We start from the raw sequence: 23,104 nt of genomic DNA, 5'->3' as shown, positions 1-23,104 counted from the left end.
AACATTTGTAGTATTGTTAAATGTTGTAAACGTTTGTGCAGGGAGTGAGATCCAACCTTCTGCCTCCCGTCCACCACTTCGACTGACGTCTCGATGTTTTCTATTTTATTCACGGTGTTCTGCGAGTCCAGGTCCTGCCAGTTCTGACAGTCTGAGACGCTGTCGCTACGCCCTTTAAGATCCCTCCGACTCCTACAAAACACAAAACAGAACAACATAGTCTTTCACCACGGCCCATTGGCACCCTATTCCCTATATAGTGCACTACTTTTGGGGTTGATTGATTGATTGACAGATTTTTAGGTAAAACAATTTGTAGAATTTAAAACAATTTAAAAGCACAAAGAAACCCCCAGAGGATGACGCAGCGATAGATGAGGTCCTCGGTGTAGAACAGGACTAAACAAATAGCACACATTTTGGGAACCACCCAATGTTCCAGTCATTTCCATACGTTTACATGGTCAGTCATTTACCAGACTCTCTCATCGACGTACAGTTAGCGTATTCAGCTAAGTAAAGACCACCACACGTCACAGTCATTGCTGGTAACTTTCCTCAATAAATCGTCTATCAGAAAACCATCCAACGTATCCTTTGACCAGGGCCCAAATGGCACCCTATTTCCCTACGTAGTGCACTATGTGATCAAAAGGAGGGCACTACATAGGGAATAGGGTGCTGGTTGAGACCCTGTTTCCCTACGTAGTGCACTATGTGATCAAAAGGAGGGCACTACATAGGGAATAGGGTGCTGGTTGAGACCCTGTTTCAGTCCTTGTCATGCATAGTGTGCTGTGGTGGTGGAGTGAACAGAGGAGAAAACAGAAGCACATCAACATCAAACAGGACATCTATGAGACACATCTATGAGACAATAATCTATGAGACACACAGGGAATATGGGTCCATTGTGTCCTGGTTGAAGGATATGTTGGATGGTTCACTGATAGATGGCACACACTCAGCGATACACTTTAAACACGAGCGGAGCGCCGTCCCTCACATTCAAAGGCGAGACAATGTTTCCACTGTGTAATGATAAGCAATGAAATTTAGCATTTGTATCATAACCAAAATATGTGTGGAAACTCATCGCAGCTCAAATGACACATGAAATTAGAAACACCATTATGAGTCATTTGGGGGGAAAACGCGGCGCACAGAAGCACAGAAAATAATCAGATTCATTACCAACGACTGAGGTCTGTCCCTTTAGCTAACCTGGTGTTACCTTGTGAAGTACGCCGGTGTCGGGACTGGTGTGAAACAGGCTTACATTACAGGGGTTTCTGCTATCTCTTTGGTACTATTTTCACAAGTATTTGTTCAAATTTCACAACTCTTAGTACCAAACTGTCACGTTTTGACCTTAGTTCCTTTTTTATGTCTTTATTTTAGTTTGGTCAGCGCGTGAGTTGGGGTGGGCATTCTATGTTGTTTTTCTATGTTTTGTTCTGTATGTTATATTTCTATGTGTTTGGCCTAGTGTGGTTCTCAATCAGAGGCAGGTGTCAGTCGTTGTCTCTGATTGGGAGCCATATTTAGGTAGCCTGTTTTCCTTTGTGTTTTGGGGGTGGTTGTTTCCTGTGTCTGTGTTTTCACCATACGGGACTGTTTCGATTTTCGTTTGTTCATTCACTTTGTTATTTGTATTTTTGTAGTGTTCAGTTTTATATATTAAAATGGACACTTACCACGCTGCAAATTGGTCCGATATCTCTTACTCCTCGTCAGAAGAAGAGGAAAGTCGTTACACAAACTCAAAACAGATCATGAAAAAGGCTGTGTTAAAAAATAAAATAAAAACTTTAAAGCACATTTTCACCAGACCCTAATCAGTGTTTTATCTAGAAATATATTTTATATAAAGTAATTGCCTTTCACAATGCAATGCTCACAATACTTTTCATTTCATCTCATTCTATTGTCATCACTAAATCCAACTGCGCTCAATGGTTAACCAATTAACCGTTTGGTAAACCTATAGATTGTTAACTTGTTTGTCTACTCTATATGGATTTGGAGAACTAGAGAAATAAAATGTGTTGGTAAAGTATAAACATTTAAATGACATATATGATACATAATAACCATGCATAATGACTACTCATTATTGTTAATTGATTTCACCTCATTATTGCGAATTGATTTCACCTCATTATTGCTAATTGATTTCACCTCATTATTGGGAATTGATTTCACCTCATTATTGCTAATTGATTTCACCTCATTATTGCTAATTGATTTCACCTCATTATTGCTAATTGATTTCACCTCATTATTGCTAATTGATTTCATCTCATTATTGCTAATTGATTTCACCTCATTATTGCTAATTGATTTCACATAGTGCTCACCATAATTGATCACCATATAAAAGAGGGTGTGGTAACACTTGACATGTCTTCCAACATGGAGCAGACAGACAGCAAGAGAGAGGAAGAAGCCAAAGAGCTCCTGGACAAGGAGCCCCTCAGAGAGGTGGGCATGGGCCCCGTCAGAGAGGTGGGCATGGGCCCCGTCAAAGAGGTCAAAGAGGTGGGCATGGGCCCCGTCAGAGAGGTGGGCATCAGCCCCGTCAATGAGGTGGGCATGGCCCCGTCAGAGAGGTGGGCATGGGCCCCGTCAGAGAGGTGGGCATGGGCCCCGTCAGAGAGGTGGGCATGGGCCCCGTCAGAGAGGTGGGCATGGGCCCCGTCAGAGAGGTGGGCATGGGCCCTGTCAGAGAGGTGGGCATGGGCCCCGTCAGAGATGTGGGCATGGGCCCCGTCAGAGAGGTGGGCATGGGCCCCGTCAGAGATGTGGGCATGGGCCCCGTCAGAGAGGTGGGCATGGGCCCCGTCAGAGAGGTGGGCATGGGCCCCGTCAAAGAGGTGGGCATGGGCCCCGTCAGAGAGGTGGGCATGGGCCCCGTCAGAGAGGTGGGCATGGGCCCCGTCAGAGAGGTGGGCATGGGCCCCGTCAGAGAGGTGGGCATGGGCCCCGTCAGAGAGGTGGGCATGGGCCCCGTCAGAGAGGTGGGCATCAGCCCCGTCAGAGAGGTGGGCATGGGCCCCGTCAGAGAGGTGGGCATGGGCCCCGTCAGAGAGGTGGGCATCAGCCCCGTCAGAGCGGTGGGCATCAGCCCCGTCAGAGCGGTGGGCATCAGCCCCGTCAGAGCGGTGGGAATGGGCCCCGTCAGAGAGGTCAGAGAGGTGGGCATGGGCCCCGTCAGAGAGGTGGGCATGGGCCCCGTCAGAGAGGTGGGCATGGGCCCCGTCAGAGAGGTCAGAGAGGTGGGCATCAGGTTTTGAATGAAAGACTGGCTGTATTTGACCAGTTAGAGTTGTGTACTAAGAAAATGAACCACAAACTTGTGAAAATAGTACCAAGGCGATAAAAAAAATACACACAAACACAAAAGTTGTACGATGATGTACACAGGATGTACGATTGATGACTCCCTGATGAGGATGAACTCTGAGATGTGTGTTGTTGTGTTATTCTACTGTTCTACTGGCTGATGTTACTACTGTTCTACTGGCTGATGTTACTACTGTTCTACTGGCTGATGTTACTACTGTTCTACTGGCTGATGTTACTACTGTTCTACTGGCTGATGTTACTACTGTTCTACTGTTCTACTGGCTGATGTTACTACTGTTCTACTGGCTGATGTTACTACTGTTCTACTGTTCTACTGGCTGATGTTACTACTGTTCTACTGGCTGATGTTACTACTGTTCTACTGGCTGATGTTACTACTGTTCTACTGGCTGATGTTACTACTGTTCTACTGTTCTACTGGCTGATGTTACTACTGTTCTACTGGCTGATGTTACTACTGTTCTACTGTTCTACTGACTGATGTTACTACTGTTCTACTGGCTGATGTTACTACTGTTCTACTGGCTGATGTTACTACGGTTCTACTGGCTGATGTTACTACTGTTCTACTGGCTGATGTTACTACTGTTCTACTGGCTGATGTTACTACTGTTCTACTGGCTGATGTTACTACTGTTCTACTGGCTGATGTTACTACTGTTCTACTGGCTGATGTTACTACTGTTCTACTGGCTGATGTTACTACTGTTCTACTGGCTGATGTTACTACTGTTCTACTGGCTGATGTTACTACTGTTCTACTGGCTGATGTTACTACTGTTCTACTGGCTGATGTTACTACTGTTCTACTGGCTGATGTTACTACTGTTCTACTGGCTGATGTTACTACTGTTCTACTGGCTGATGTTACTACTGTTCTACTGGCTGATGTTACTACTGTTCTACTGGCTGATGTTACCACTGTTCTACTGTTCTACTGACTGATGTTACTACTGTTCTACTGTTCTACTGGCTGATGTTACTACTGTTCTACTGACTGATGTTACTACTGTTCTACTGGCTGATGTTACTACTGTTCTACTGGCTGATGTTACTACTGTTCTACTGGCTGATGTTCCTACTGTTCTACTGGCTGATGTTACTACTGTTCTACTGGCTGATGTTACTACTGTTCTACTGACTGATGTTACTACTGTTCTACTGGCTGATGTTACTACTGTTCTACTGTCTGATGTTACTACTGGTCTACTGGCTGATGTTACTACTGTTCTACTGGCTGATGTTACTACTGTTCTACTGGCTGATGTTCCTACTGTTCTACTGGCTGATGTTACTACTGTTCCACTGGCTGATGTTACTACTGTTCTACTGACTGATGTTACTACTGTTCTACTGGCTGATGTTACTACTGTTCTACTGGCTGATGTTACCACTGTTCTACTGTTCTACTGACTGATGTTACTACTGTTCTACTGTTCTACTGGCTGATGTTACTACTGTTCTACTGACTGATGTTACTACTGTTCTACTGGCTGATGTTACTACTGTTCTACTGGCTGATGTTACTACTGTTCTACTGGCTGATGTTCCTACTGTTCTACTGGCTGATGTTACTACTGTTCTACTGGCTGATGTTACTACTGTTCTACTGACTGATGTTACTACTGTTCTACTGTCTGATGTTACTACTGTTCTACTGGCTGATGTTACTACTGTTCTACTGGCTGATGTTACTACTGTTCTACTGGCTGATGTTCCTACTGTTCTACTGGCTGATGTTACTACTGTTCTACTGGCTGATGTTACTACTGTTCTACTGACTGATGTTACTACTGTTCTACTGGCTGATGTTACTACTGTTCTACTGTCTGATGTTACTACTGTTCTACTGTTCTACTGGCTGATGTTACTACTGTTCTACTGGCTGATGTTACTACTGTTCTACTGGCTGATGTTACTACTGTTCTACTGTTCTACTGACTGATGTTACTACTGTTCTACTGGCTGATGTTACTACTGTTCTACTGGCTGATGTTACTACTGTTCTACTGGCTGATGTTACTACTGTTCTACTGTTCTACTGACTGATGTTACTACTGTTCTACTGGCTGATGTTACTACTGTTCTACTGGCTGATGTTACTACTGTTCTACTGACTGATGTTACTACTGTTCTACTGGCTGATGTTTCTACTGTTCTACTGGCTGATGTTACTACTGTTCTACTGGCTGATGTTACTACTGTTCTACTGGCTGATGTTACTACTGTTCTACTGGCTGATGTTACTACTGTTCTACTGGCTGATGTTACTACTGTTCTACTGGCTGATGTTACTACTGTTCTACTGTTCTACTGACTGATGTTACTACTTTTCTACTGTCTGATGTTACTACTGTTCTACTGGCTGATGTTACTACTGTTCTACTGGCTGATGTTACTACTGTTCTACTGACTGATGTTACTACTGTTCTACTGGCTGATGTTACTACTGTTCTACTGGCTGATGTTACTACTGTTCTACTGGCTGATGTTACTACTGTTCTACTGGCTGATGTTACTACTGTTCTACTGACTGATTTTACTACTGTTCTACTGGCTGATGTTACTACTGTTCTACTGGCTGATGTTACTACTGTTCTACTGTCTGATGTTACTACTGTTTTACTGTCTGATGTTACTACTGTTCTACTGGCTGATGTTACTACTGTTCTACTGGCTGATGTTACTACTGTTCTACTGGCTGATGTTACTACTGTTCTACTGGCTGATGTTACTACTGTTCTACTGGCTGATGTTACTACTGTTCTACTGGCTGATGTTACTACTGTTCTACTGGCTGATGTTACTACTGTTCTACTGGCTGATGTTACTACTGTTCTACTGTTCTACTGGCTGATGTTACAACTGTTCTACTGTTCTACTGGCTGATGTTACTACTGTTCTACTGGCTGATGTTACTACTGTTCTACTGGCTGATGTTACTACTGTTCTACTGTTCTACTGGCTGATGTTACTACTGTTCTACTGGCTGATGTTACTACTGTTCTACTGGCTGATGTTACTACTGTTCTACTGGCTGATGTTACTACTGTTCTACTGGCTGATGTTACAACTGTTCTACTGTTCTACTGGCTGATGTTACTACTGTTCTACTGGCTGATGTTACTACGGTTCTACTGGCTGATGTTACTACTGTTCTACTGTTCTACTGGCTGATGTTACTACTGTTCTACTGGCTGATGTTACTACTGTTCTACTGGCTGATGTTACTACTGTTCTACTGTTCTACTGGCTGATGTTACTACTGTTCTACTGGCTGATGTTACTACTGTTCTACTGGCTGATGTTACTACTGTTCTACTGGCTGATGTTACTACTGATCTACTGGCTGATGTTACTACTGTTCTACTGGCTGATGTTACTACTGTTCTACTGTTCTACTGGCTGATGTTACTACTGTTCTACTGTTCTACTGGCTGATGTTACTACTGTTCTACTGGCTGATGTTACTACTGTTCTACTGGCTGATGTTACTACTGTTCTACTGGCTGATGTTACTACTGTTCTACTGGCTGATGTTACTACTGTTCTACTGGCTGATGTTACTACTGTTCTACTGTTCTACTGGCTGATTTTACTACTGTTCTACTGTTCTACTGTTCTACTGGCTGATGTTACTACTGTTCTACTGGCTGATGTTACTACTGTTCTACTGGCTGATGTTACTACTGTTCTACTGGCTGATGTTACTACTGTTCTACTGGCTGATGTTACTACTGTTCTACTGGCTGATGTTACTACTGTTCTACTGGCTGATGTTACTACTGTTCTACTGGCTGATGTTACTACTGTTCTACTGTTCTACTGGCTAATGTTACTACTGTTCTACTGGCTGATGTTACTACTGTTCTACTGGCTGATGTTACTACTGTTCTACTGGCTGATGTTACTACTGTTCTACTGTTCTACTGGCTGATGTTACTACTGTTCTACTGTTCTACTGTTCTACTGGCTGATGTTACTACTGTTCTACTGGCTGATGTTACTACTGTTCTACTGGCTGATGTTACTACTGTTCTACTGGCTGATGTTACTACTGTTCTACTGGCTGATGTTACTACTGTTCTTATCAGGTTTTGGACAGGACTGTTCAGGTTTTGGTCACTAGATGTCCCCATTGCACCTTTTTTGTACCTTTTGTTTTTTCCTTGCTCTAATTATTGTTTGCACCTGTGTGTCGTTCCCTTGTTAGTATTTAAACCCTGTGTGTTCCTCAGTTCTTTGCTCAGTGTTTGTATGTTAGCACCCAGCCCCAGCCTTGTTGTGAACATATATTTATCTTATTGGATTTTCCAGAGGTTCTCTGGTTTAGTGCTTGTGTATTTTTGAGTAGTCTTTTGAGGTTTGTTTTTCCCTGCTGTTTTTACCACTTTGTGGAGTTTCTTTGTATTTTGGAGGATATCCATTTTGTGCCTCTTGGCTTTATTTTTGGACGTGGTGGATTTATATTCTTTGCCTGAAGATCTTGTCCTTTTATTAAACCACCATCTCTAGTACTGCTGAGTCTGCCTCATCTTCTGGGTTCTGCCGACTATTAGTGACTGTTTCTCTCACCGGGTCCTGACAGAAACTCTGAGCCATTCAAATGAACCCAGAGGCAGCCAGTACCCAGGACTTTTTTCCCATGCTGTCCCACCACGAGGGGACTGTCCAACGTCACGAAGCTGCTCTGGTTCAGCAAGAGGCCTTACTGGCTGGACATTCTCAACTTCTGTTGGAAATGATGACTTCCATAAAACAGATTTCTGATCAACTTTCTCCTGCAACCGCTTCTGCTCCAGTTCATCAGATTCAATTGCCCGTGGCAGTTAACCCCCTGGCTGAACCTCGTCTGCCGCCTCCCCAACGGTTCTCAGGTGATCCGATTGTTTGTAAGGGGTTTTTCACCCAATGTTCTCTCTCCTTCGAGCTGCAACCCTCGTCGTTTCCCACCGACCGGTCCAAGATAGCATATATCATCACCCTGCTGTCGGAAAAAGCCCTAGCCTGGGCTACTGCTGTGTGGGATGCCCAAAGTCCCTGCTGTGCCAGCTACTCTACCTTTGCTGAAGAATTCAAGCGAGTGTTTCAAGATCCCACCAGGGGTCCTGACTCAGCCAAACAGCTCCTGACTCTCAGCCAAGGTCGGCGCAGCGTGACGGACTATGCCATCCAGTTCCGCACGGTGGCAGCAGCGAGTGGCTGGAACGACGAGGCGCTCACAGTGTGTTTTTTGAAGGGTCTTTCCGACACCATCCAAGATGAACTGGCCACTCGGGAACCACCGGACAACCTCGAGTCCCTGATCAAGTTGGCTTCACGCATAGACCAGCGTCTGAGAGAGAGAGAGCTCAACCGTAGATCTCTCACCCTAGCTCCTATCGGTCCCAGCTCCGAGTCTCCACCTTTATCCTCGCTGACTCCACCGGAACCCATGCAGGTTGGACGCATCTCCCAGGCTGAGAGAGACCGCCGGATAAGGGAGCGATGCTGTCTATATTGTGGCAAACCGGGCCATTTCCTCTCCACGTGTCCCGGGCTCCAGGGAAAACGCACTCTCCCGTGCAGGCCTGGGAGGACTGTAACGGGAAACATAACCTCCTCCCATCCATCCAACTCCCGCCTGCTTATTCCAGTTACCCTTTCCTGGGACAACCACGAGCTTCCCCTTCAAGCCTTGGTAGACTCTGGAGCCGCAGGTAACTTCATGGATGGTGTTTGGGCGAAGGAGAATGGCGTTCCCTCTGAACCTCTTAGTGACCCCATAAGGGTTACTACGTTGGATGGAAGCCCTTTGGGATCTGGACTTGTCACTCGTGTCACTACCCCCTTGCGACTTTCAGTTTCCCAACACCAGGAAGTGATGAACTTTCATCTGACCTCGTGTTCCGAGTTCCCTCTCGTCCTTGGATACCCCTGGCTTCACAGCCATAACCCTCACATCGACTGGTCTGTGGGCACTATCAAGCAGTGGGGTCCTACGTGCCAAGCCACTTGTATCTTCCCTAGTTCCCCGAGTTCCCCTCCCGAGTCTCTAGAATCCATCGACCTGTCCCGAGTTCCCGAGTGTTACCATGACCTCAAACCGGTATTTAGCAAACAGAGGGCCACCAAACTACCACCCCATAGACCTTACGATTGCCCCATCGACCTGTTTCCGGGCACCTGCCCCCCCAGGGGTCGGATCTTTTCCCTATCTCCTCCCGAACGAGCTGCTATGGATACCTACATCAAGGACGCTCTGGCAGCAGGCCTCATGCGTTCATCCACCTCGCCGGCGGGAGCAGGGTTTTTCTTTGTGGCCAAAAAAGACGGTGGATTACGTCCTTGCATCGACTACCGGGGACTTAATGCCATAACCGTCCGTAACCGCTACCCGCTACCCCTTATGGCCACAGCCTTTGAGCTGCTCCAGGAAGCAGTGGTCTTCACTAAGCTTGACCTACGGAACGCATACCATCTTGTGCGGATCAAACCCGGTGACGAGTGGAAGACCGCTTTCAACACGCCTACTGGTCACTACGAATACTTGGTGATGCCCTTCGGCCTGACCAACGCCCCGGCTGTGTTCCAAGCGCTCATAAACGATGTGCTTAGGGATATGCTTAACATTTTCGTGTTTGTTTACTTGGATGACATCCTCATCTTTTCGAGCTCCCTTCAAGAACACACTAAGCATGTCAGACAAGTGCTCAAATGCCTCCTAGACAGCCATTTGTACGTTAAGCCGGAAAAGTGTGAATTCCATTCCTCTCGAGTACAATTCCTGGGATTTGTAGTGGAACCCGGTCGAGTCCAGATGGACCCCAAGAAGGTAGGGGCGGTAGCGGATTGGCCCACCCCCAAGTCCGTTAAGGAAGTTCAGCGTTTCCTGGGCTTCACTAACTTTTACCGCAAGTTCATCAAGAACTTCAGCTCGGTGGCAGCCCCTCTCTCAGCTGTAACCAAGGGTGGCAACACAAGGTTTCTGTGGGGAAGAGAAGCTGAGACGGCCTTCCAAGGACTCAAGCAGCGCATCCTCTCTGCTCCCATCCTGACACTACCGACGGCGGATGAACCTTTTGTGGTGGAGGTAGACGCATCAGAGGTTGGTGTTGGAGCTGTCCTGTCTCAGAGGGGGGAAGACAAGAGGCTTCATCCTTGCGCCTTCTTCTCTCACCGGCTTACCCCGGCCGAGAGGAATTACGATGTGGGGGATCGTGAACTCCTAGCGGTTAAGATGGCATTGAAGGAATGGAGACACTGGCTCGAGGGGGCTTCTCAACCATTTCAAGTGCTTACGGACCACAAAAATCTGGAGTATATCCAGCAGGCGAAGCGGTTGAACTCCAGACAAGCTCGATGGTCTCTTTTCTTCAGCCGATTCCAGTTTATCCTCACCTATAGACCCGGGTCGAAGAATCTCAAACCGGACGCCTTGTCACGAGTCTACTCTCCTGCCATTCGAGAAGATACTGACATGACTGTTCTTCCTGCCGCTAAGATCGTGGCTCCAATCTCGTGGCAAGTTGAGGATACCGTGAGACAAGCTCAAGCCATCGAACCGGGTCCTAAGGGAGGTCCTGCCAATCGGTTGTTTGTTCCCAAGGCAGCAAGATCCCAAGTCCTTCTGTGGGGGCACTCCTCTCGCCTCACCTGTCACCCGGGCGTAGGTCGCACCTTGGAGTTCATTCAGCGTAAGTTCTGGTGGCCCACCATAAGAGAAGACGTTGCCACTTTCGTAAAGGCCTGTCCCGTGTGCTGCCAGGGCAAATCTTCTCACCTCCGCCCTCAAGGACTCCTTCACCCTTTATCTATTCCCCACCGACCCTGGTCCCATATCTCGTTGGACTTTATTACTGGCCTTCCTCCGTCCCATGGTAATACTACTATCCTAGTCATCATCGACAGGTTTTCTAAGGCGGCCAGGTTTGTTCCCTTGACCAAATTACCTTCTGCCAAGGAAACAGCTGAGTTGGTGATTAACCATGTGTTCTGAGTCTTTGGCATTCCGGAAGATATGGTTTCCGACAGAGGGCCCCAGTTCGCCTCAAGGTTTTGGAAGGCCTTCTGCCAACTCATAGGGGCCACGGCCAGTTTATCTTCAGGGTACCATCCGGAGTCCAACGGCCAAACCGAGAGGATGAATCAGGAGCTGGAAACCACCCTCAGATGTATGGTTTCCAACAACCCGTCCACATGGTCATCCTTCATTGTTTGGGCCGAGTACGCGCACAACACCTTGTGCTCCTCCTCCACTGGTATATCCCCGCACGAGTGTCAGTTTGGCTATGCTCCTCTATTGTTCCCGGACCAGGAGGCAGAAGTCAGAGTGCCTTCAGCCTCGAGGTTCATCAGACGCTGTCGGCTTACGTGGAAGAAGGCCCGTCTTAATCTTCTGCGTTCCTCACAGCAGTACCAGCGACAAGCCAACAGACGTCGCCGTCCCGGTCCTACCCTGTACCCCGGCCAGAGAGTATGGCTCTCAACAAAGAACTTACCGCTACGGGTGGAGTCTCGTAAGCTGTCCCAGAGATTCATCGGTCCCTTTAAGATTGCCAGGAGAGTCAATCCCGTTACTTTTCGCCTGCACTTACCCAGATCCCTTAAGATCAATCCAACATTTCACATTTCTTTATTAAAACCTGTTGTTTTTTCTCCCCTTATCCCGGCAGGCAGACCTCCCCCTCCGCCCCGTGTCATCGGAGGCCAGTCGGCTTATACCGTCCACCGGATACTGGATTCCCGCCGGGTGCAGCGGTCCTGGCAGTATCTGGTGGACTGGGAAGGCTACGGTCCCGAGGAGCGCTCCTGGGTTCCTGCCAAGGACATACTGGACCCTGACCTCATTCGTCAGTTCAGGGCCCTCCACCCTGAGAAGGCTGGTAGGAACGTCAGGAGCCGTTCCTAGGAGGGGGATTCTGTCAGGTTTTGGCCAGGACTGTTCAGGTTTTGGTCACTAGATGTCCCCATTGCACCTTTTTTGTACCTTTTGTTTTTTCCTTGCTCTAATTATTGTTTGCACCTGTGTGTCGTTCCCTTGTTAGTATTTAAACCCTGTGTGTTCCTCAGTTCTTTGCTCAGTGTTTGTATGTTAGCACCCAGCCCCAGCCTTGTTGTGAACATATATTTATCTTATTGGATTTTCCAGAGGTTCTCTGGTTTAGTGCTTGTGTATTTTTGAGTAGTCTTTTGAGGTTTGTTTTTCCCTGCTGTTTTTACCACTTTGTGGAGTTTCTTTGTATTTTGGAGGATATCCATTTTGTGCCTCTTGGCTTTATTTTTGGACGTGGTGGATTTATATTCTTTGCCTGAAGATCTTGTCCTTTTCTTAAACCACCATCTCTAGTACTGCTGAGTCTGCCTCATCTTCTGGGTTCTGCCGACTATTAGTGACTGTTTCTCTCACCGGGTCCTGACAGTTCTACTGGCTGATGTTACTACTGTTCTACTGGCTGATGTTACTACTGTTCTACTGTTCTACTGGCTGATGTTACTACTGTTCTACTGTTCTACTGGCTGATGTTACTACTGTTCTACTGGCTGATGGTACTACTGTTCTACTGGCTGATGTTACTACTGTTCTACTAGCTGATGTTACTACTGTTCTACTGGCTGATGTTACTACTGTTCTACTGGCTGATGTTACTACTGTTCTACTGGCTGATGTTACTACTGTTCTACTGGCTGATGTTACTACTGTTCTACTGGCTGATGTTACTACTGTTCTACTGGCTGATGTTACTACTGTTCTACTGGCTGATGTTACTACTATTCTACTGGCTGATGTTACTACTGTTCTACTGGCTGATGTTACTACTGTTCTACTGGCTGATGTTACTACTGTTCTACTGGCTGATGTTACTACTGTTCTACTGGCTGATGTTACTACTGTTCTACTGGCTGATGTTACTACTGTTCTACTGGCTGATGTTACTACTGTTCTACTGTTCTACTGACTGATGTTACTACTGTTCTACTGTTCTACTGGCTGATGTTACTACTGTTCTACTGACTGATGTTACTACTGTTCTACTGGCTGATGTTACTACTGTTCTACTGGCTGATGTTACTACTGTTCTACTGGCTGATGTTACTACTGTTCTACTGGCTGATGTTACTACTGTTCTACTGGCTGATGTTACTACTGTTCTACTGGCTGATGTTACTACTGTTCTACTGGCTGATGTTACTACTGTTCTACTGGCTGATGTTACTACTGTTCTACTGGCTGATGTTACTACTGTTCTACTGGCTGATGTTACTACTGTTCTACTGGCTGATGTTACTACTGTTCTACTGTTCTACTGGCTGATGTTACTACTGTTCTACTGGCTGATGTTACTACTGTTCTACTGGCTGATGTTACTACTGTTCTACTGTTCTACTGGCTGATGTTACTACTGTTCTACTGGCTGATGTTACTACTGTTCTACTGGCTGACGTTACTACTGTTCTACTGGCTGATGTTACTACTGTTCTACTGGCTGATGTTACTACTGTTCTACTGGCTGATGTTACTACTGTTCTACTGGCTGATGTTACTACTGATCTACTGGCTGATGTTACTACTGTTCTACTGGCTGATGTTACTACTGTTCTACTGTTCTACTGGCTGATGTTACTACTGTTCTACTGTTTTACTGGCTGATGTTACTACTGTTCTACTGGCTGATGTTACTACTGTTCTACTGGCTGATGTTACTACTGTTCTACTGGCTGATGTTACTACTGTTCTACTGGCAGATGTTACTACTGTTCTACTGTTCTACTGGCTGATGTTACTACTGTTCTACTGGCTGATGTTACTACTGTTCTACTGGCTGATGTTACTACTGTTCTACTGGCTGATGTTACTACTGTTCTACTGTTCTACTGGCGGATGTTACTACTGTTCTACTGTTCTACTGTTCTACTGGCTGATGTTACTACTGTTCTACTGGCTGATGTTACTACTGTTCTACTGGCTGATGTTACTACTGTTATACTGGCTGATGTTACTACTGTTCTACTGGCTGATGTTACTACTGTTCTACTGGCTGATGTTACTACTGTTCTACTGGCTGATGTTACTACTGTTCTACTGGCTGATGTTACTACTCTTCTACTGTTCTACTGGCTGATGTTACTACTGTTCTACTGTTCTACTGGCTGATGTTACTACTGTTCTACTGGCTGATGTTACTACTGTTCTACTAGCTGATGTTACTACTGTTCTACTGGCTGATGTTACTACTGTTCTACTGGCTGATGTTACTACTGTTCTACTGGCTGATGTTACTACTGTTCTACTGGCTGATGTTACTACTGTTCTACTGGCTGATGTTACTACTGTTCTACTGGCTGATGTTACTACTGTTCTACTGGCTGATGTTACTACTATTCTACTGGCTGATGTTACTACTGTTCTACTGGCTGATGTTACTACTGTTCTACTGGCTGATGTTACTACTGTTCTACTGGCTGATGTTACTACTGTTCTACTGGCTGATGTTACTACTGTTCTACTGGCTGATGTTACTACTGTTCTACAGGCTGATGTTACTACTGTTCTACTGGCTGATGTTACTACTGTTCTACTGTTCTACTGACTGATGTTACTACTGTTCTACTGTTCTACTGGCTGATGTTACTACTGTTCTACTGACTGATGTTACTACTGTTCTACTGGCTGATGTTACTACTGTTCTACTGGCTGATGTTACTACTGTTCTACTGGCTGATGTTACTACTGTTCTACTGGCTGATGTTACTACTGTTCTACTGTCTGATGTTACTACTGTTCTACTGGCTGATGTTACTACTGTTCTACTGGCTGATGTTACTACTGTTCTACTGGCTGATGTTACTACTGTTCTACTGGCTGATGTTACTACTGTTCTACTGGCTGATGTTACTACTGTTCTACTGGCTGATGTTACTACTGTTCTACTGGCTGATGTTACTACTGTTCTACTGTTCTACTGGCTGATGTTACTACTGTTCTACTGGCTGATGTTACTACTGTTCTACTGGCTGATGTTACTACTGTTCTACTGTTCTACTGGCTGATGTTACTACTGTTCTACTGGCTGATGTTACTACTGTTCTACTGGCTGACGTTACTACTGTTCTACTGGCTGATGTTACTACTGTTCTACTGGCTGATGTTACTACTGTTCTACTGGCTGATGTTACTACTGTTCTATTGGCTGATGTTACTACTGATCTACTGGCTGATGTTACTACTGTTCTACTGGCTGATGTTACTACTGTTCTACTGTTCTACTGGCTGATGTTACTACTGTTCTACTGTTCTACTGGCTGATGTTACTACTGTTCTACTGGCTGATGTTACTACTGTTCTACTGGCTGATGTTACTACTGTTCTACTGGCTGATGTTACTACTGTTCTACTGGCTGATGTTACTACTGTTCTACTGGCTGATGTTACTACTGTTCTACTGGCTGATGTTACTACTGTTCTACTGGCTGATGTTACTACTGTTCTACTGGCTGATGTTACTACTGTTCTACTGGCTGATGTTACTACTGTTCTACTGGCTGATGTTACTACTGTTCTACTGGCTGATGTTACTACTGTTCTACTGGCTGATGTTACTACTGTTCTACTGTTCTACTGGCTGATGTTACTACTGTTCTACTGTTCTACTGTTCTACTGGCTGATGTTACTACTGTTCTACTGGCTGATGTTACTACTGTTCTACTGGCTGATGTTACTAATGTTCTACTGGCTGATGTTACTACTGTTCTACTGTTCTACTGACTGATGTTACTACTGTTCTACTGGCTGATGTTACTACTGTTCTACTGGCTGATGTTACTACTGTTCTACTGGCTGATGTTACTACTGTTCTACTGGCTGATGTTACTACTGTTCTACTGGCTGATGTTACTACTGTTCTACTGGCTGATGTTACTACTGTTCTACTGGCTGATGTTACTACTGTTCTACTGGCTGATGTTACTACTGTTCTACTGGCTGATGTTACTACTGTTCTACTGGCTGATGTTACTACTGTTCTACTGTTCTACTGGCTGATGTTACTACTGTTCTACTGGCTGATGTTACTACTGTTCTACTGGCTGATGTTACTACTGTTCTACTGGCTGATGTTACTACTGTTCTACTGGCTGACGTTACTACTGTTCTACTGGCTGTTGTTACTACTGTTCTACTGGCTGATGTTACTACTGTTCTACTGGCTGATGTTACTACTGTTCTACTGGCTGATGTTACTACTGATCTACTGGCTGATGTTACTACTGTTCTACTGGCTGATGTTACTACTGTTCTACTGTTCTACTGGCTGATGTTACTACTGTTCTACTGTTCTACTGGCTGATGTTACTACTGTTCTACTGGCTGATGTTACTACTGTTCTACTGGCTGATGTTACTACTGTTCTACTAGCTGATGTTACTACTGTTCTACTGGCTGATGTTACTACTGTTCTACTGGCTGATGTTACTACTGTTCTACTGTTCTACTGGCTGATGTTACTACTGTTCTACCTGCTGATGTTACTACTGTTCTACTGGCTGACGTTATTACTGTTCTACTGGCTGATGTTACTACTGTTCTACTGGCTGATGTTACTACTGTTCTACTGGCTGATGTTACTACTGTTCTACTGGCTGATGTTACTACTGATCTACTGGCTGATGTTACTACTGTTCTACTGGCTTATGTTACTACTGTTCTACTGTTCTACTGGCTGATGTTACTACTGTTCTACTGTTCTACTGGCTGATGTTACTACTGTTCTACTGGCTGATGTTACTACTGTTCTACTGGCTGATGTTACTACTGTTCTACTAGCTGATGTTACTACTGTTCTACTGGCTGATGTTACTACTGTTCTACTGGCTGATGTTACTACTGTTCTACTGTTCTACTGGCTGATGTTACTACTGTTCTACTGGCTGATGTTACTACTGTTCTACTGGCTGATGTTACTACTGTTCTACTGGCTGATGTTACTACTGTTCTACTGTTCTACTGGCTGATGTTACTACTGTTCTACTGTTCTACTGTTCTACTGGCTGATGTTACTACTGTTCTACTGGCTGATGTTACTACTGTTCTACTGGCTGATGTTACTACTGTTCTACTGGCTGATGTTACTACTGTTCTACTGGCTGATGTTACTACTGTTCTACTGGCTGATGTTACTACTGTTCTACTGGCTGATGTTACTACTGTTCTACTGTTCTACTGGCTGATGTTACTACTGTTCTACTGTTCTACTGGCTGATGTTACTACTGTTCTACTGGCTGATGTTACTACTGTTCTACTGGCTGATGTTACTACTGTTCTACTGTTCTACTGGCTGATGTTACTACTGTTCTACTGGCTGATGTTACTACTGTTCTACTGGCTGACGTTACTACTGTTCTACTGGCTGATGTTACTACTGTTCTACTGGCTGATGTTACTACTGTTCTACTGGCTGATGTTACTACTGTTCTATTGGCTGATGTTACTACTGATCTACTGGCTGATGTTACTACTGTTCTACTGGCTGATGTTACTACTGTTCTACTGTTCTACTGGCTGATGTTACTACTGTTCTACTGTTCTTCTGGCTGATGTTACTACTGTTCTACTGGCTGATGTTACTACTGTTCTACTGGCTGATGTTACTACTGTTCTACTAGCTGATGTTACTACTGTTCTACTGGCTGATGTTACTACTGTTCTACTGGCTGATGTTACTACTGTTCTACTGGCTGATGTTACTACTGTTCTACTGGCTGATGTTACTACTGTTCTACTGGCTGATGTTACTACTGTTCTACTGGCTGATGTTACTACTGTTCTACTGGCTGATGTTACTACTGTTCTACTGGCTGATGTTACTACTGTTCTACTGGCTGATGTTACTACTGTTCTACTGTTCTACTGGCTGATGTTACTACTGTTCTACTGGCTGATGTTACAACTGTTCTACTGGCTGATGTTACTAATGTTCTACTGGCTGATGTTACTACTGTTCTACTGTTCTACTCACTGATGTTACTACTGTTCTACTGGCTGATGTTACTACTGTTCTACTGGCTGATGTTACTACTGTTCTACTGGCTGATGTTACTACTGTTCTACTGGCTGATGTTACTACTGTTCTACTGGCTGATGTTACTACTGTTCTACTGGCTGATGTTACTACTGTTCTACTGGCTGATGTTACTACTGTTCTACTGGCTGATGTTACTACTGTTCTACTGGCTGATGTTACTACTGTTCTACTGTTCTACTGGCTGATGTTACTACTGTTCTACTGGCTGATGTTACTACTGTTCTACTGGCTGATGTTACTACTGTTCTACTGGCTGATGTTACTACTGTTCTACTGGCTGACGTTACTACTGTTCTACTGGCTGTTGTTACTACTGTTCTACTGGCTGATGTTACTACTGTTCTACTGGCTGATGTTACTACTGTTCTACTGGCTGATGTTACTACTGATCTACTGGCTGATGTTACTACTGTTCTACTGGCTGATGTTACTACTGTTCTACTGTTCTACTGGCTGATGTTACTACTGTTCTACTGTTCTACTGGCTGATGTTACTACTGTTCTACTGGCTGATGTTACTACTGTTCTACTGGCTGATGTTACTACTGTTCTACTAGCTGATGTTACTACTGTTCTACTGGCTGATGTTACTACTGTTCTACTGGCTGATGTTACTACTGTTCTACTGTTCTACTGGCTGATGTTACTACTGTTCTACTGGCTGATGTTACTACTGTTCTACTGGCTGACGTTACTACTGTTCTACTGGCTGATGTTACTACTGTTCTACTGGCTGATGTTACTACTGTTCTACTGGCTGATGTTACTACTGTTCTACTGGCTGATGTTACTACTGATCTACTGGCTGATGTTACTACTGTTCTACTGGCTGATGTTAATACTGTTCTACTGTTCTACTGGCTGATGTTACTACTGTTCTACTGTTCTACTGGCTGATGTTACTACTGTTCTACTGGCTGATGTTACTACTGTTCTACTGGCTGATGTTACTACTGTTCTACTAGCTGATGTTACTACTGTTCTACTGGCTGATGTTACTACTGTTCTACTGGCTGATGTTACTACTGTTCTACTGTTCTACTGGCTGATGTTACTACTGTTCTACTGGCTGATGTTACTACTGTTCTACTGGCTGATGTTACTACTGTTCTACTGGCTGATGTTACTACTGTTCTACTGTTCTACTGGCTGATGTTACTACTGTTCTACTGTTCTACTGTTCTACTGGCTGATGTTACTACTGTTCTACTGGCTGATGTTACTACTGTTCTACTGGCTGATGTTACTACTGTTCTACTGGCTGATGTTACTACTGTTCTACTGGCTGATGTTACTACTGTTCTACTGGCTGATGTTACTACTGTTCTACTGGCTGATGTTACTACTGTTCTACTGGCTGATGTTACTACTGTTCTACTGGCTGATGTTACTACTGTTCTACTGGCTGATGTTACTACTGTTCTACTGGCTGATGTTACTACTGTTCTACTGGCTGATGTTACTACTATTCTACTGGCTGATGTTACTACTGTTCTACTGGCTGATGTTACTACTATTCTACTGGCTGATGTTACTACTGTTCTACTGGCTGATGTTACTACTGTTCTACTGGCTGATGTTACTACTGTTCTACTGGCTGATGTTACTACTGTTCTACTGGCTGATGTTACTACTGTTCTACTGTTCTACTGGCTGATGTTACTACTGTTCTACTGGCTGATGTTACTACTGTTCTACTGGCTGATGTTACTACTGTTCTACTGGCTGATGTTACTACTGTTCTACTGGCTGATGTTACTACTGTTCTACTGACTGATGTTACTACTGTTCTACTGGCTGATGTTACTACTGTTCTACTGGCTGATGTTACTACTGTTCTACTGTTCTACTGGCTGATGTTACTACTGTTCTACTGGCTGATGTTACTACTGTTCTACTGGCTGATGTTACTACTGTTCTACTGGCTGATGTTACTACTGTTCTACTGGCTGATGTTACTACTGTTCTACTGGCTGATGTTACTACTGTTCTACTGGCTGATGTTACTACAGTTCTACTGGCTGATGTTACTACTGTTCTACTGGCTGATGTTACTACTGTTCTACTGGCTGATGTTACTACTGTTCTACTGTTCTACTGGCTGATGTTACTACTGTTCTACTGTTCTACTGGCTGATGTTACTGCTGTTCTACTGGCTGATGTTACTACTGTTCTACTGGCTGATGTTACTACTGTTCTACTGGCTAATGTTACTACTGTTCTACTGGCTGATGTTACTACTGTTCTACTGGCTGATGTTCCTACTGTTCTACTGTTCTACTGGCTGATGTTACTACTGTTCTACTGGCTGATGTTACTACTGTTCTACTGTTCTACTGGCTGATGTTACTACTGTTCTCCTGACTGATGTTACTACTGTTCTACTGGCTGATGTTACTACTGTTCTACTGGCTGATGTTACTACTGTTCTACTGGCTGATGTTACTACTGTTCTACTGGCTGATGTTACTACTGTTCTGCTGGCTGATGTTACTACTGTTCTACTGGCTGATGTTCCTACTGTTCTACTGTTCTACTGGCTGATGTTCCTACTGTTCTACTGTTCTTCTGGCTGATGTTCCTACTGTTCTACTGTTCTACTGGCTGATGTTACTACTGTTCTACTGTTCTACTGGCTGATGTTCCTACTGTTCTACTGGCTGATGTTACTACTGTTCTACTGACTGATGTTACTACTGTTCTACTGTCTACTGGCTGATGTTACTACTGTTCTAGTGGCTGATGTTACTACTGTTCTACTGGCTGATGTTACTACTGTTCTACTGGCTGCTGTTACTACTGTTCTACTGGCTGATGTTACTACTGTTCTACTGGCTGATGTTACTACTGTTCTACTGGCTGATGTTACTACTGTTCTACTGGCTGATGTTACTACTATTCTACTGGCTGATGTTACTACTGTTCTACTGGCTGATGTTACTACTATTCTACTGGCTGATGTTACTACTGTTCTACTGGCTGATGTTACTACTGTTCTACTGGCTGATGTTACTACTGTTCTACTGGCTGATGTTACTACTGTTCTACTGTTCTACTGGCTGATGTTACTACTGTTCTACTGGCTGATGTTACTACTGTTCTACTGGCTGATGTTACTACTGTTCTACTGGCTGATGTTACTACTGTTCTACTGGCTGATGTTACTACTGTTCTACTGGCTGATGTTACTACTGTTCTACTGACTGATGTTACTACTGTTCTACTGGCTGATGTTACTACTGTTCTACTGGCTGATGTTACTACTGTTCTACTGGCTGATGTTACTACTGTTCTACTGGCTGATGTTACTACTGTTCTACTGTTCTACTGGCTGATGTTACTACTGTTCTACTGGCTGATGTTACTACTGTTCTACTGGCTGATGTTACTACTGTTCTACTGGCTGATGTTACTACTGTTCTACTGGCTGATGTTACTACTGTTCTACTGGCTGATGTTACTACTGTTCTACTGGCTGATGTTACTACAGTTCTACTGGCTGATGTTACTACTGTTCTACTGGCTGATGTTACTACTGTTCTACTGGCTGATGTTACTACTGTTCTACTGTTCTACTGGCTGATGTTACTACTGTTCTACTGTTCTACTGGCTGATGTTACTGCTGTTCTACTGGCTGATGTTACTACTGTTCTACTGGCTGATGTTACTACTGTTCTACTGGCTAATGTTACTACTGTTCTACTGGCTGATGTTACTACTGTTCTACTGGCTGATGTTCCTACTGTTCTACTGTTCTACTGGCTGATGTTACTACTGTTCTACTGGCTGATGTTACTACTGTTCTACTGTTCTACTGGCTGATGTTACTACTGTTCTCCTGACTGATGTTACTACTGTTCTACTGGCTGATGTTACTACTGTTCTACTGGCTGATGTTACTACTGTTCTACTGGCTGATGTTACTACTGTTCTACTGGCTGATGTTACTACTGTTCTGCTGGCTGATGTTACTACTGTTCTACTGGCTGATGTTCCTACTGTTCTACTGTTCTACTGGCTGATGTTCCTACTGTTCTACTGTTTATCTGGCTGATGTTCCTACTGTTCTACTGTTCTACTGGCTGATGTTACTACTGTTCTACTGTTCTACTGGCTGATGTTCCTACTGTTCTACTGGCTGATGTTACTACTGTTCTACTGACTGATGTTACTACTGTTCTACTGTCTACTGGCTGATGTTACTACTGTTCTAGTGGCTGATGTTACTACTGTTCTACTGGCTGATGTTACTACTGTTCTACTGTTCTACTGGCTGATGTTACTACTGTTCTACTGGCTGATGTTACTACTGTTCTACTGGCTGATGTTACTACTGTTCTACTGACTGATGTTACTACTGTTCTACTGGCTGATGTTACTACTGTTCTACTGTTCTACTGGCTGATGTTACTACTGTTCTACTGGCTGATGTTACGACTGTTCTACTGGCTGATGTTACTACTGTTCTACTGTTCTACTGGCTGATGTTACTACTGTTCTACTGGCTGATGTTACTACTGTTCTACTGGCTGATGTTACTACTGTTCTAGTGGCTGATGTTACTACTGTTCTACTGACTGATGTTACTACTGTTCTACTGGCTGATGTTACTACTGTTCTACTGTTCTACTGGCTGATGTTACTACTGTTCTACTGGCTAATGTTACTACTG

General features: G+C 44.4%; 1 protein-coding gene across 1 annotated transcript in view; it reads right to left on the bottom strand.

The window, feature by feature from the left end:
- LOC139574843 (vascular endothelial growth factor receptor 3-like) overlaps window positions 1-23,104 on the bottom strand; it is a 250,707-nt gene that overhangs the window by 69,527 nt on the left and 158,076 nt on the right. Inside the window, exon 11 of the mRNA XM_071399794.1 lies at window positions 57-192. Within this exon, the coding sequence (XP_071255895.1) occupies window positions 57-192 (136 nt within the window). The remainder of the gene's footprint in view (window positions 1-56; window positions 193-23,104) is intronic.

Source organism: Salvelinus alpinus, chromosome 4, assembly GCF_045679555.1.
Source record: "Salvelinus alpinus chromosome 4, SLU_Salpinus.1, whole genome shotgun sequence".
In the NCBI taxonomy this organism is placed as follows: Eukaryota; Metazoa; Chordata; class Actinopteri; order Salmoniformes; family Salmonidae; genus Salvelinus; species Salvelinus alpinus.
This window is presented reverse-complemented; position numbering and strand designations above follow the sequence as displayed.